The following is a 16,825-nucleotide window of genomic DNA, read 5'->3' on the forward strand; positions in this document are numbered from 1 at the left end:
TGAGGGGCCTGTGAATTACTAAGCTTAGCTGTAGAGCTATTGGCAGTTGGTGGGTGCTGGGGAACACAGTATCAGCCTGAAAAGCTTCCCATACTTGTCACTTGTACTATACCTCTCCATATACAGGCTGCATTCAGTGAACTAAATATATTTTAGCAATGGACTTAGTTGGGAGAGAAAAGAGAAGGTAGTGATAGGAGAGAGATTTGCAGCAAAGGAATGGGAAGGGTGTATGGTTAAGACACTACATACATGAACAATGCTCTCAAAAGAAATAAAATGATCTTAAAAAAAAGAGCCATGGCTTTTGGGAATGTGCAAGCTTGACTAGTTTCAGTCAAGTCTGATCAGCAGTGATCAGTTCCAAGAATCTGGCTGTAATAAAGTTTACAGAGGGCCATCATTTTACTATGGAGAAAGAGTGAACCAAGAGAGAGGGGTACTCAAAAGTCTCTGGTTCTAAAAGCCACAGAAGCCTGCATCCGTGTAACCCTAGGGAACAGAAAGGAGTGCTCCCTGGAGATCAGACAGAGTGAGACTAACCTTGCATCTCCCACTTGTATTTGCCATGAATACTAAAGAGGAATTCTGCAGTGGCCTTCCAAACCTCCCTTTCTTTCCTTCATCATACATCTCCAATAATTAGTTCAGTTACTTGTTACTAATCATTATCAAACTTGAAAGCACAGAGGCCTGTGTTGGTGTAACTTCAGGGAACACTACGTGTGTTCAGTGCCCATGCAGACCAGAAGAGGGGGTCATATCCACTGCAACTGGTGTTATTGATAGTTGTGAGCAGACATATGGATGCTGAGAACCAAACATGGTTTCCTATATGAGAATCAATTTATTTTAACCAGTGAGCCATTTCTCCACACCTCAATAAAGGACTTTGTACTTGATGGGTTAGTAAGGACAAATGAACTCTCCTGTATCTCCTGCTAGTTCCTATGCTGTGGTTAAGATGCTTCTCAGGGTTCCTCTTTTCAAAGAGCGATGGTGGGTCTTCAGTGCAGTTTTTTCTAGTTGTGTTACTGTAATTAAGGAGTCAGCCTGTCAAGTTTCTCTTGTGAAACTGAATATAACTGTTCCCTAAGACAATGACAACGCGAGAAAACAGCTTTTAAAATGACCCGAGATAGAAATGCTACCTGTAGCCGGGCGTGGAGGCGCACACCTTTAATCCCAGCACTCGGGAGGCAGAGACAGGTGGATCTCTGTGAGTTTGAGGCCAGCCTGATCTACAGAGTGAGTTCCAGGACAGCCAGGGTTGTTACACAGGAAACCCTGTCTTGAAAAACCAAAAAAAAAGAAAAAGAAAAAAAGAAAATGCCACCTGTGATAGAATGAGGTGGCAAAGAGGTGCGTATCTATTCTCTCCATAAAGACTGACAATAGCTCAAACAACAAAGGAAAACAAGATTAAAGAAACTAATGCAAACCATGTTGCTATGGAAGTTTCAATATTGTCTCTTTTTAAGTAAACTCAATTTTTTATGCCTTTCTGGATATATGCAAATAAGAACTGAAATGACCATGATTAATACTTGAAGAAGTAGCTAGTAACCAAATCCATCCTATCTCCTGAATGAGTGTGTGTGGCTTGTGTCCCTGATTCAAAGTGGTTCTCGTTCCATGAAAACAGGGATTGTGTTGTTATACAAAAACCACAGTTCTCACCTGAAAGGGAATGAAACATTGTTTATTTTGGAGCCATATATGAATGACATGTTACCTATCTCTAGCCACAAATACCTAGTCACTACAAAGGGACCCAACAACAAATGATCCTAGGATTTCACCACAGCCCAAATTGATGAGAAAAGTGAATTTATTGGGTTTTCTTACAGACCAAAGGGGAAGAGTTACTAACAATTGGGGGATCCCAAGGGAGAAATCCGCCATAGAGATCATGGCTCAAGAATCGATTCAGGTTACCCAGGTACAGATGGATAACATGGTAACAATTTCAGGAAACATTTGTAGTTACAGAACAATCAATTGATGCACCCTGAAAACTTTGTCTAAAAGAACAGGTTTGTAGATTACAGCAAAGGGAAGTCTCTGCTATAGGACTCAGGTGTTCTTAGCTGAGGCTAGGGCTCTGATTCTCCACTCTAAAAGACGTTGTGACATTCTCTCCAGTATGAAGACTGATGATAATTAAGGTATAAAATTGAAAAGCCTTTCCATGTCCACTGCTGTCTGACTTTGATGTCTGCTGCTGTGATAAATGCTATGACTAAGACACAACTTAGGAGAGGAAAGGGTTTACTCCAGTTTAGGAATTAGAAAACCAGTTTAGCCAGGGCAAGAGCTCAAGGGAGAAATCTCGAGGCAGGAACTAAAGTATTCTGCTTACTGGCTTGCTCCCTCTGATTTCTGCTTGGCCAGAATTCTCATCCACCCAGGACCATCTGCCCAGGGGTGGGACTGGGCATTAATCAGCATCCAGGGTCCCATAGCCACATCTGTAAGCCAGTCAGATCCAGGCAACCACACAGCTGAGACTCCCTTAGAAAATGAAGAGGCATGAAGTTGAACAGTGAAGCTTACTGAATTCTTTGGTGTTGACTGAGATTTGAAATATTATTAAAGGGTTTGACACATTATTTATATGTGTAGTTTCCAGTATGAAGTCTCTGAGGATAATTAAAGTATGAAAAACAGCTAAAGGCCTTGCCACATTCTTTGTATTTCTGTGGTACTAATTCTTTCATGCTTATGCAGTGGCAAATTATAACTAAACACCTGCCTATATTCCGTATATTGTTTAGAGATTCTCCCAAGTGTGAATTCTCTGATGATCAGCAAGAGTTGACTGACAAATGAAACCTTCATAATATGCTCTACTGTGTGAGCACTCTTCAGTGCCAACACTTTTGTGTTAACTGATAAAGAGCCTTTAAAAGGCTTGTCAATGCATTCCCATTTGTAGTGTTTCTCCCCAGTATAACTTTTATGGAGGTTAGAAAGTGTTGAATTATTAGTAAAGCACTCGCCACATCCTTCACAAGGGTTTGGTTTCTCTCTGCGATGGATTCATTTGAGTTGGATAAGGTCTGAACGATAACCAAAGGCTTTGACACACCCCTCACACTTGCAGGGTCTCTCTTGAGAATGAACTCTGTGACTTTTTTCTAAGGATTGAAGACTAAAAATTCTCCAGCATTTTCCCATGGATAGTGTTTCTGAATAGAATGAACTACCTTGTGCTGGGTAAGGTTAAAAAGTCTAGCAGAAGCTTTTCCACATTTGTGGCCTTTCTCACCAGTATGATTTTTTGATGTTTAGAAAGTTCTAACTGAGTACAAAAGACTTTCCTACAGTCCTCACACTTGTGTGATTTCCTCCAGAACTAGTTAGTTGGTGTTGTTTAAGGTTTGGAGGATAGAAAACATTTTGCCACATTCCTTACACAGGTAAGATTTCTCTCCAGGAATTTGTGTCGAGGTAAGGATGGATAAGTTAAAAACCTTTCCACATCCTACACACCTGCAGAATGAATATTCAGGTGTGTAGCAAGTTCTAAGGGAGCACTAAAGACTTTGCCACACACTTCACACTTGTAGGAATTCTCTTGAGAATGAATTCTTTGATGTTCCTTTAGGCGAGAAGGATAATAAAACATCTTTCCACATTCCTCACACTTGTAGGGTTTCTCTCCAGAGTGAACCACCTTGTGCTGCGAAAGGTATGAATGAGTAGAAAAGGCCTTTCCACATTGCTCACACTTGTAGGGTTTCTCTCCAGTATGAATTCGCTGGTGTCTGGAACGTCCTGAGCGCGTGCAGAAGTCCTTACCGCATTCTTCACACCTGTATGGTTTCTTTCCAGAATGAATTGCTTGGTGTTCCCTAAGGATTGAAGGATAGTAAAAGGTCTTGCCACATTCCTCACATTTGTAAGGTTTCTCTCCAGTATGACCTAACTTGTGCTGAGTAAGGTATGAGTGGGTATAAAAGGCTTTGCCACATATATCACACTTGTAAGGATTCTCTTGAGAATGAATTCTTTGATGTTCCTTAAGGCGAGAAGGATAATAAAACATCTTTCCACATTCCTCACACTTGTAGGGTTTCTCTCCAGTATGGAATCTCTGGTGTTTAGAAAGTCCTTTGGGAGTACAAAAGACACTGCCACAAATTTCACACTTGTAAGGGTTCTCTTGAGAATGAATTCTTTGATGTTCTTTAAGGCGAGAAGGATAGTAAAACTTTTTGCCACATTCCTCACACTTGTAGGGTTTCTCTCCAGAGTGGACCACCTTATGCTGAGTAAGGTATGAATGAGTAGAAAAGACTTTCCCACATTCTTCACACTTGTGGGGTTTCTCTCCAGTATGAATTCTTTGGTGTCTAGAACGTCCTGAGCGCGTACAGAAGTCCTTGCCGCATTCTTCACACCTGTATGGTTTCTTTCCAGAATGAATTGCTTGGTGTTCCCTAAGGATTGAAGGATAGTAAAAGGTCTTGCCACATTCCTCACATTTGTAAGGTTTCTCTCCAGTATGACCTAATTTGTGCTGAGTAAAGTATGAGTGAGTATAAAAGGCTTTGCCACAAATTTCACACTTGTAAGGGTTCTCTTGAGAATGAATTCTTTGATGTTCCTTAAGGCGAGAAGGATAATAAAACTTTTTGCCACATTCCTCACACTTGTAGGGTTTATGGCCAGTGTGAACTATCTTGTGATGAGAAAGGTATGAATGAGTAGAAAAGGCCTTTCCACATTGCTCACACTTGTAGGGTTTCTCTCCAGTATGAATTCGCTGGTGTCTAGAACGTCCTGAGCGCGTACAGAAGTCCTTGCCGCATTCTTCACACCTGTATGGTTTCTCTCCAGAATGAATTGCTTGGTGTTCCTTAAGGACTGAAGGATAGTAAAAGGTCTTGCCACATTCCTCACATTTGTAAGGTTTCTCCCCAGTATGACCTAACTTGTGATGAGTAAGGTATGAGAGAGTGTAAAAGGCTTTGCCACATTCTTCACACTTGTATGGTTTCTCTCCAGAATGGATTCTCAGGTGTTTAGAAAGTTGCCAGCAAGTTCTAAAGACCTTGCCACATACTTCACACTTGTAGGGTTTTTCTTGAGAATGAGTTATTTGATGTTGCTTAAGGTTTGAAGAACAGTAAAACATTTTGCCACATTCTTCACATTGGTAAGGTTTCTCTCTAGTATGACCTATCTTATGCTGAATCAGGGAAAGATGACTAGGAAAGGCTTTCCCACATTCTTCACACTTGTAGGACTTCACTTCACAATCAATTTTCAGCTGTTTAGATACTGAATGGAGTGCACAAAAGGCATTGCCACATTCTTCACACTTGTAGGCTTTCTCTCCTGGATGAATTCCCGGGTGATCAGAAAGCATTGAGCAAGCACTAAAGGCCTTAACACATTCTTCATACTTGTAGGGCTTCTCTTCAATACAGAATCTCTGGTCATCAGAAAGTTCTATGGGAGAACAAAAGTCCTCGCTACATACTTCAATCTTAAAGGAATTCTCTTGGAAATGAATTCTTTGATGTTCTGTAAGGTGAGAATGACAATAAAACAGTTTCCCACATTCTTCACAGCTGTAGAATTTTTGTTCAGTGTGTTCTACCTCGTGCTCAGTAAGACATGAGTAAGTGGGGAAGGCTTTTCCACATTCTTCACACTTGTAGGGGTTCTCTCCAATACAAATTCTCTGGTAGCTAGAATGTCCTGAGCAAGTACAAATGGCTTTGCCACATTCTTCACACTTGTAGGCTTTCTCTCCCATATCAATTATCTGGTGTTCAGAAAGTACTGAGCAAGAATCGGAAGCCTTACCACATTCTTCACACTTATAGGCTTTCTCTCCTGGATGAATTCTCTGGTATTCAAGCAGTGAGTCCCAATCACAGGCTTTGCCACATTCTTTACATTTATATGGTTTTATATCTGGCGAGTAAAAGTTGACATGTGAATAAAAACTGAGTGACAATCTTATATTTACAATGCTTACCTTTAATATGGGGACCTTTACTCACATTTTTATAGGTAAATGAGAAATTACAAATTTCTACACCTATATTCACTGCAGTGTAATTCAGAACATGCAGTGAGTGGAAACAATATAAATTTCCACTGAAAGAAGAGGAAGACAAAATAGAATGCAGAAATAATGGAATATTATTAACAGTTTAATAGCAAAGGAAGATGTACTATCAATAATAATGGTAACTCTTAGGGCATTATGTTCACAGAAATGAACCCATTAAAATGTATAAATTATATGAACAGAGACAGATGAAAAATATAAATAGCTAAATGTGGAAAACATTACATTAATGGTGATTGTCAGAGGTTGGAAGAATGTAGAAATACACAATTTATATCCTTAGTTTTAATTTGGAAGGCACAAAATATATACTGTAGAACAAACTCTCCATAATATTAAGTATGATATTTCAGGGAGTTAAGTCAGGAAGCTATATGTTGTATTTTCACAAGAAATAAGTATCTAAAAGAATCAAATTATGAAAAGAAAAAAGTTAACAAGTTCACCTGTAATGATAGAACCTTTGCTAAAGGCACATATCAGTCAAAGAAGAAATGATAGAACCAGCCCCACTTCTAAGATAACACAATCTTACAACAGTCAGTGATGAGATGGTGCGCAAGGCATGGGAACCAGAGACGTGTGTGCTCATGTGTACAAATCAAGTGGAAACACACACTTCTGATGCTCACAGAACCAAAGCTCCCTGATGCTTTTTAATCTTACACTGTCCTAAAGTGTTTAGTATTATACACTTCATCCACAAAAAACATATAGCTTACATGTAAACAAATGATTTTAGACAACCTAGACTTCATTAATACAGAAAATAAAGTTGTAAAATAATGAAAAGAGAATCTTGAACCCACTAAATCCTGAAAAACAACTGATAAGCTATTAAAAACATTCTTTAGACATGTAAGGTTTTAACCTAGGAAAATATACCCACAAAGGGCATGTGTTTTAGATCAGTAACACTGAATATAGGAGAGAAAAACTTTGAGAATACATTGCAATCATTCATGGCGATTATGAAAAGATTTAAATTAGCATACATGTAAGTGATGTGAAAGAAATGTATTTGTGATTATATTGTATGATAATGGACTCATGTCTTTAAACATAAGTATAGGAAACAGTCCGTTACAATGCAGACTCTCAGAAAAATGACAAACTTTGTTGTTACTGTAAACACAAGCAGAGCTCTCTGGGGGGAACAAAGCTTAGACACTTAAAGCATCATAGGTAGATGAATAAATGAATGAATGAATGGAATATCTAAAAACTGATTTCCATCACAGTGTAAGATCTCAGTGCACATGGTAAAGCCTGGCCTTCTGTTGGAAAGCCCACTGACCCTCTGCCCCTCATTTCTACGCACCTGTTTGTATGGCAGCTGCTTGTCTCTTCACATCTGAAGGCTCTTGTCTTTGCTCTAGAAAGGTGACCAGGTATGGCTTAGAGAAAGCAAGCCCTGATTGTGGGGAAAAAGAACAAGATGGTTGGTGTGTTATTCACCTGGGAAATAACATGTCTACTCCAGGATTGTGCCCTTAGAGGGAAAAAGGATATACTCAGCTTCAGTTCTGTCATTTACAAATAAACAAATAAATAAAATTAAAACTTAAGGGTGGGCCTCATGTCTGTGAATTCCTGGCATTACCACTAGAGTGAAGGATACTTTAAGAAAGAGCCAGGTTAAAAAAACAAGAAGAAATAAAAACAACAAATTGTCTTAGTTACCTTTAACAATCTCTCTAATTCTTCCTTAGATGTAGGCCATGACCCTCACTGTCGGAAAGTACAAGCTCCCATGAGATGTTTTATAAAAGGAATTTAATGTTGACCTTGAATTAAGAATCCAATATGAGCCAGGCATAGTGGCACTTAATACCAGCACTTGGGACGGAAGCAGAGACAGGAGGATCTCTGAGTTCAAGGCCAGTCTGGTCTACACAGAGTTCCAGAAAGCCAGGACTACATAGAGAGACTCTGGTTCAAAAAACAAACCAAACCAAAAACAAACAAAAAAATGAAAAAAACAACCAAACAACAACAACACAAAAACCACACATATACACAAAAAAGAATTCACTATAGATGCAATCCTCACCCAGAAACACAAGGTTGCTGTAATTCTCCAGCATCACATCCCTGTACAGACTCCACTGAGCAGGGCCTAGGCATTCCCACTCCTCTGCAGAGAAATCAATGGCCACATCCCTGAATGACAGCATTTCCTGAAATAAGGAGAAATGAACAATAGATTATATTAATTAAAACCAATAACATAGATACCAATTGGCATCCTGTGCTTATGAATACATTCTTAGGAAGTATAGCAATAACAACACTTTGTTAATATTTAAAATAATTAGATATCACTAACATTCTTACATTTTCCCCTTTCCTGCTTTCTGTGATGAAGATTTATCAGACATGTATTCGTGTATTTACCATGTTCATAAGCAGTCTTTGAACTCATGAAAACTTCAGCTTAGTCTGCTGAGTACAAGAATGATAAATTGTGATGTTAATTATTATTTTCCCTTATTTTTATTTTTTTTTTTACATTTTAGTGTTGAGTTGCTTTTCATCTGATCGCATAAAGTTCTCAAATGGTCAATGACAGCAATACATTATTTTTTCCTATGGTTACATAATAGAAAATGAGAGATTTGCATGTTAAAGGGGGTATTCTGTAATATTGTTACAGGTAGACTGTGCATTTGTCTTTATATCAATTTTAGAGTGGTCATTTCCTCAAACATTTAATTTTTAAGTTTAAAATGTCCAAAGTCCTTAGGACAGGTGTGGTGGTTCGCATCTTTAATCCCAGCACTTGAGAGGCAGAGGCAGGTGATCTCTGTGAGTTCCAGGGCAGCCAGGATTATATAGAGACCTTGTCTCAAAAAACAGAACAAAACAAACAAAAAACACTGTTTTCTCATCTTCTGTAATATACTGCAAAATGGTTACTTATAGTCACCATTCTGGACAACATTTGCTATAGCTTTTTCCTTCTGACTGTATAAGAGCACTGACTTGTCAACATTTCCCAATGACTACCTTTCCTGATGTCACTGACTGATGGGAAAAAAAAAACATTATTTCTCCAACTTCTATAAGTTAAAATTCTTGAGTACTTGCCTTTCTCTACCTAAAGTAATAATTTCCTGGCTCTTCCATATTGACCCAAATTACAGGATTTCATCGTTTTGTGTGACTGAGCAGTTTCATACTGTAAACATGTGCACCATAATTTCATTGTCAAAAAATCAAGTAAATTACAGAACTCAGTTTTCAGCCATGTTTTGGTGACTGTCAGCCATGTTTTGGTGACTGTGAAACCACAGAAACAGGAATATAAAATAAAATTGAAGTATTCATGCTATAAGAATATTGAGGACAGCTTTGTACCTGAAATAAGCAAAGGAAGCTGCTAAAGGGTCAGAAAAACAAACCTAGTAAAATAACATTTACACTTGCTGCAGCATCAGTAAAACAGGAAGTAACCTTAGAAAAGCAGCCGGAAGTGTGTGCAGCTCTGACAACAAGGAAATGTGCAACTGTGTAGAGCATGTATCCTAGGAGGATGGTAATTCTGCCCATTTTAATGATACCACTGAGAGAGGTGTTTAAGAACAAGAATGAGATAGTTATTGATTCCTGTATTATTTCCACGTATGATTTCTTTTGAGCTTCACTCTACATTTTTATTAATTTGATAACTTTCTGTTAATCATTTCCCTTTACTGTATGAATTCAATGTATGAAGCTAACTAGTTGCTTAGGAAAAGCCATCTTGCTCTGCTTGCCACATACTACTCAGGTGTGGACCAGCAAGGCATGGTTTGAGGATAGCCTCCAATTTCCTGGTTCCTTTCTCAGGTTAAGAGTAGAAAGGCATTCAATTTCTTACAACACATTTGAAGGTCCTTTAAATTCAAGCTCATGACGGGTGGTCACTGTTATTCCCAAAGACCAAAGATCAATAAGCATCATAAAGTATACAAATAGGAAACATGAACCAGATCAAGAAAAACAAAATACTCCAAAGATGCCCTGAACACCCTACCTGTGGTAATGACCTAAAGGAGAATTCAGACAACCAAACAAAAAGGTAAGATAATATCTGCAGACATAAAATAGGAAATCAACCATGCATATGAAAAGCACAAGGACAGATCAGAAAATGCCATAGTGAGGGGCAAACAGTACAGAGAGAACAGTAGGAAGGGTCTGGCAGAAGGAAGCCTCAGCAAACAGGAAGCCTGCCAAAGGTTAAAGAGCATGAAGAGAGACATTGAAAACACTGAAGGCCTGGGGGGTGACTCGGCAGGTAAAAGCCCAGTCTAACCACCTGAAGTGGAACCCTAGTACCCATGGGGGTCCTAAACATACATACAGACACAATGAGGCAAGAAAAAGATAAGACAAGAAAAACAAAAACAAAAAACAAAAAATAAAAACCAACCTGAAGAGAGGGTAAAGAATTTATGGAACACTACACACAGAATAAAGGAAAAGGGGGAAACCAAAATGATGTCACATGTCTGTAATCTTAGTTCTTGGAAGCTGTAGGTGTTCAAGGCCAGTCTCATCTGCATAGAGAGTTCACAGCTAGCCTGTGATATGTGAAGAAGTCCCTTAAAAAAAACATAAAAGAAGAAAATATTTTTAAGAAATGAGGTCTTTAAGCTTACATTATGTGAAATAAGTGATGGACATAAACTAAGACTTTCCCCAAACTCCAGTCTAGACAACACTAAAGAGAGGCACAGAAGGCTAAGCAAGTTATGTAAGAATCCTGACAGGGCAGCTAGGGGCTCCTCACTCAGAAGGGACTTCTGTAAAATCCTACTGGGTTATCTCAGCAGAAGCGGCAGCCGGGGAAGCTGATAGCTCACACATGGTGGATAAAACGAACACGCATGATACACAAACAAAGCTTCGTAGCTGCTCCCAACAGACCTGGAGAGCGAGCGGAGAAGGCCACAGAACAAAAGGCTTGTCCCCGAGCCGGGGTGGAGGTGGGGGTGGGGGTACGGGGGATGGACACGGACACCGCAGTGAAGAGAAACCTCTGTATGGGAAATAGTCTTCTATCTGAACAGCAAGAGGACTTTGGGCCAACAGAGCCCTAAGGTCTCACTATGTGGTTCTGGATGTCCTGGAACTTATTATGTAGTAAGGCTGGCCTTAAACTCATAGAAATCCCTCTGCCTCCCAAGCACTGGGATTAAAGGTGTGTGCCACCTTACCCTTATGAAAAGAAAATGAGACTCTGTTGAAAGCATCTCAACAAGTAAGAGGTGAGAAACCCATCCTCCACTGTCCTTTACCTATGAGAGGGCCACCAGTCAGAAGGTGAAGTTCAACTTTCCTTCTTTTGAATGGAGGCTGGTCCTAGACACATGTCTAGATCAACAGAATGGAGCGAGCAGAAGTCATAAGAACTCCTGCATATCATGTCTGTGTCCCTCAGAGCTACTCTGACATAGATACCTAACAATCCTCAGTGCCAGGAGCTTATGGGGAAGTCAAAGCTAGATACAAAGACAGGGCTGGATTCCCAATTAACTTCTAGCTACTACTGATTCCATTTTTGGACATAGACTGTCTATGGATTAGAGAATATGCTACCTTAACATACCAGGATTTTGATAAAGCAGTCAACCCACAGGTCTCTGGCCCAGCTCTTGACTCACATGCAACTGACATGCAGATATCATTAATTCTCATTTTTAGTCAGCACATTTTGCAATACTATGACTCAGAGTGTATATTTCAAACACTGAAAATGGTATGGGAGACCATAGCTAACGTGTTTATTTGAAACATGGAATACTTGTTTAGACAACATATTAGTTTCTAAAGAAGTAGCATATGCTTTATTCTGTATGTTCAATGTGTAAATGTAACAGTGATCTTAAACTTTCAATACAATGTTACTCCATGTTCCTAATAAAATATTAAGAGCAGTCCATCTTGTCAACAGTAGGGGTTCATTCTTTTATCCATCTGATTTATTTTATGTAGCTATCTCAAAGAAGATAATAACTGCATGTATTTGAAAGAATCTGCCAGACAATCTGACACATACTTTTATTTTTCAACTCAAAATATGTCACTGCATTTGAAAACAACTATGGATAGACTCAAACACAGAAATATTTATAAACCAAAAAGAGAAGATGCTGAAAGTCTGTGCTTCTCATTTTCATTCCTTGCATATATTTCTGTCTCCTACTCAAATCTATACAAATAACTTCTGTATCTTCTCTCCATATTCTCTAACATATGCCACATAGATCACCAGAAATGTCATCATCCTGCAAACTTTCCCTTTGCAGTTTTCCAAGTACAACACGTCTAACACAACGTCACTATATGAGTTTCTTTTTTTTTTTTTTTTTTTTTTTGGTTTTTCGAGACAGGGTTTCTCTGTGTAGCTTTGCGCCTTTCCTGGAGCTCACTTGGTAGCCCAGGCTGGCCTCGAACTCACAGAGATCCGCCTGGCTCTGCCTCCCGAGTGCTGGGATTAAAGGCGTGCGCCACCACCGCCCGGCCAACTATATGAGTTTCTAAAATGAGTAAGTCCTTAGTAACTCTTTCCCTCATATCATCGTTTACACAAGCATTGGAATACAAAGACAAGAGCCTGTAAGGAAAAGGACAGAAATGTACCCCGTGGGAGACCCAACTCCTCCCAAGAAGAGGAAGAAATCCCTCATTAGCAGTTTACGGGCCGGATGTGAAGGACACTGGAGGTGTGGTTGTCACTGTCCACATGCAGAGCTGGAGTTCTGTTCTGGCTAACCATAAAGAAATGTTCCACACACTGTTGAACCTGTTGTGTAAACTGGGCAAGCCATTGAAGCTGCATAGAAACAGAGAGGAATGTAAATCATGGAGGGCTGCATCAGTTACAACTGCAGAGTGGAAAAACAGGGAAATTATAGAAGTCTCAGATGAGATGGAAAGGAACACAGACTAGAAGCATCCAGGAAAAAAACACAAGAAAGCAGCATGAGGTCACGACAGAAACTAACAAAGATTAATATCCAAAAGTAATGAATGTTCTCTGCAAATAAGCAAGGCAAAGAAGAGAATTTTTCCCCACACAGCAAATAAAACTAAATATCTAATCTCCAAAATTGAATGACTTTAACAAAAGTAAGTTAGCGAGAAAAATATTAAATTCTATGTCAAACAGAGTCAACAGAACTTATCAACCATGTGTAGAATTTTTGAAAATCAGCAAAATGTCAATTGGATAGATTTCTGTCTGGTTCCTGGTACTAAGTCAGATGACAGGAACCATAAAATACATTTGGTGCAGTCATAAGTTATTGTTTTAAAGTATGTTTTGACATGGCTCATTTAGCCTAGGCTGACCTTAAAGTCTCTAAGCGGAGGGTAACCTTGTACTCCTGACTCTCTGCTTCCACCTCTCAAATGCAGATGGCAACATTTCACCATGGACTATGCTTTGGTCAGGTGTTGTGACTGCAGATGACGTATACGTAAAGGGTTTACAAGTTATAGTGAGCAAGGGGCTGCATCATCTTTACAATGTAAGAAAGCAGCTTTGATGCACAAGGCAGTAAAAACAGAATGTTATTTTCCCACAGATTAGTGACATTAACTAGAAAGTATCTATATTAATTATAGTTACAAAGTCTACAGAAAATTCTGGTATGTAAGATAGGGTGCTTTCAAGACCACATGCTTCATATAAAACTTAGAAATAAAACATCACACACCGAAATTAACCAGACTCAAAGTCGGTACAACCTCAATGAACGTCTATACAGTTAGAATAGCCAATTGGAATGGAAGCTGTGGAGTTTCACATTCATTTAATACTTTAATGAGAAAAGTTCAATAATTTTTTTTTTTTAAAAAAACTTGTTTCTTTTGTTTTTTTTTTTTTTTTTTTTTTTTTTAGTTTTTTTGAGACAGGGTTTCTCTGTGTAGCCCTGGCTGTGCTGGAACTCACTCTGTAGACCAGGCTGGCCTCAAACTCAGGGATCCACCTGCTTCTGCCTCCTAAGTGCTGGGATTAAAGGCACGTGCCACCACAGCCCGGCTTTAAAAAAAAATACCATTTCCTTTGAGTAGACTTCAATGCTATAAGCCAATCTCTAGCACATAAACACTTGGTTTTATTGAAGTGTGACAAAACAGGAAACATCAGAAAAGACAGGGCACGGAGTCCACTGTGTAAACATTACAGGACCTCGAGTGAACCACAATTCTTCAAATGCAAGAAATGATAAGGGAGAAGCATGGAACCCAGATACCACAATCAGTGACAGAGTCAGTTTTAGAGTTTAGACACTAGACAATGGACAACGATAGAAGAAAGCGTGTGATTAGAGAGCAAAGCAAACTGCCTGTTGTGTGTGTAGGGCTATTTCTCCTCCCCAGAGAAACTCAAGCACCTATGTCCCTTTGCTAGCAATCCCTAGACATACTTCTACCCTCACATCAACTCATCTCGAAATTCTGCAAAGGAGCCCAAGCCAATGACATCATAATCCCCGATGAAACCGGATGAAGTATTCTCTACTGTTTTTAACTCTACAATGTAGGATCAGTAATTTGTTTTGCAAAACTCGAATCTCCCCCTTGAGAGATTCTACAAGGCTCTACGTGCGAGTGTCAGAATCAGGATTCAGGTCACAGTGGTGACCATGAAGGATTCCTATTCAAAACAGCAGTTCATAAGTCTAGCAATCTATTCCAATGGCAATGAGATTAACATCCTATACGTCAATCTCCCTCGCAAAACTCTCCGTCCTTGGAAACTAGTAACTTGATGAACTTAATATCAACTGTAACAATGCTAGGCCGACTATAAAACAGGACGGAGCCAGACCTCCATTTGGTCTAGGTGTCCTGAGAAAACTGACAACAGACGGGCAAGCGTGGGTCAGCTAGTAATCAAACGCCTCCATGGCTAATCTGGAATCTGTGCCCCCACCGGCACCTCCAAGCGCAGGCTCTTAGCCGACCCACCCTGCTCGAGCAATCCTGGATTTCCCACACTTCCCAATTCCTTCCCTCCCAAGCCAACCCTCATAACAGAAGCTCCTGGTGGGCCCAGGCTGCCGCCCCCTGCTTACAGGGGGTTCACTTCCAGCACCACACAAACGCCCCCTCCCCAGCCCCAACAGGCATCCAGACGCCGTGGCCCAGCCTAGGTCCGCAGAGCACCACCAAGTCGGTTCTTCCCTCCTCCGCCTCCTCCGCGCAGGATCCGCCCATCCCGCACGGCCCCTCCGACCTGCAGAGATGCGCGGCAGCCTGGACCAACCTCCATGTCGGAGACGCGACCCGAGCGCGGAGCAGGACCCGAGAATCGCCCAACTTTGCGAGCAGAGGCGCTGGTGCAGACGCAATGCGGAAGTGCCCTCTCCACAATGGCTCCTCGGTACGCGGGTGCAGCGGAAGACTACGTTTCCCACGAGTCCGTGCGAGGGCCGAGGCGGGGAACACAGGCTGGGGATTTGCGTGTTTCCGGTGTCTCTTCCCCCGTGCCAGTGAGGAGCAAGTAAACCAGGAGCTGCGTCGCTGTGCCCGGCACAGGGAGGCAGGATGTTTTTAGAATCCCGGATTCACCACAGGAGGTGTTTGAATGTGAGTCGAGCCTTGGTCAGTAATGTTTGCAATGTATTGCTGGTCGATATGTTGCGTTTCAAAACTAAAGTCTCCTTACCATGGGATCCTATTTCCACGTGTTCACATTGACTCCATTTTACTTTAAATAACTCAGCAAAAAAAAAAAAAAAAAATTATTTGGAAATGACTACTATCTCTTTAAGATAATTTTTGAAACCAGCCCCATGTCCCACCCCCCACCCCCGCCCGCCCTTTCGTCGCAGATGCTCAGGAGCTTGAGACAAAAGTACTCCAAATCCAAGGCTAACCTGGGCAAAATAAAAGACACTGTTTTTACAGAAAGGGTTAGGGAGCATCTTAGAGGTAAAGCCCTTGGCTGGGATAAAGGAGGCCTTGGGTATAAACACACCACTACAGTAAACAACCCTGTTCTACTGAAGTAAAATAAACCTTGTGCCGCAGCCAGGGCGGGAAATTTCTTAGTGTGAACATTGGAATCCATACAGCGTAGTGCATTGCATGGTCAGGGGGACTGAGAGATGATTTAAAATCGTAGAACGAGGTTAAAAGTCCAGCTCTCTGGCTTTTACATGTAAAGAATTCTCAGAATCCACCTAAGAATCTTTTCATATGTCCACAATGCCCCTTCTCCATACATTAATCTATGGAAGAAATTTAGTTTTTGTGAGCTGTAGCAGGACCCTCGCCTCCCCCTGCCCCCACCACAATCATGGATTCACATTCAGGAGTGTGCTGACTCCTGGGCCATCCTCTCCTGTTGTAGAATTTATCTCAGCATTAGGTTTCTTCCATCTCTCATCCTGAAATTCTTCCTGTGTGACAGTATTTTAAAGGTCAAGGATTGAACTTCCCTCAGTTCCTCTAACTTGGGACACAGATGGTTCTTTCTGGAATACAAAGATAACTGAATTATGTTCATAGGAATAGAAAGATGAATTCACCAGAATAAAGCTTGATTTGCACCATTGGGACCTCCTATGATAGATACTCATCCACAAGGAAGCTATATAACTTCTGAGACAGTGTCTGTGTGTGTGTGTGTGTGGGGGGGGATCACATAGTGCTTTTTTTTTTTTATCACCATAAGAAATGCATGTCCTCTTCCCTGCAGTGATTAAGTATGAATTTTATTAACTATTTGGT

At 40.4% G+C, this 16,825-nt stretch overlaps 1 protein-coding gene across 1 annotated transcript; it reads right to left on the reverse strand.

The window, feature by feature from the left end:
• Positions 1–1,673: 1,673 nt before the first annotated feature.
• LOC102903515 (uncharacterized) lies at positions 1,674–15,481 on the reverse strand. Its single transcript, XM_076552210.1, is given in 6 exon segments — positions 1,674–3,395; positions 3,398–3,499; positions 3,502–5,931; positions 7,413–7,505; positions 8,145–8,271; positions 15,327–15,481. Coding segments are annotated over 6 exon segments (2,883 nt in total). The 5' UTR covers positions 15,363–15,481; the 3' UTR covers positions 1,674–3,300.
• Between the last annotated feature and the right edge of the window lie 1,344 nt (positions 15,482–16,825).

Source organism: Peromyscus maniculatus, chromosome 15 (genome assembly GCF_049852395.1).
Source record: "Peromyscus maniculatus bairdii isolate BWxNUB_F1_BW_parent chromosome 15, HU_Pman_BW_mat_3.1, whole genome shotgun sequence".
Lineage (NCBI taxonomy): Eukaryota > Metazoa > Chordata > Mammalia > Rodentia > Cricetidae > Peromyscus > Peromyscus maniculatus.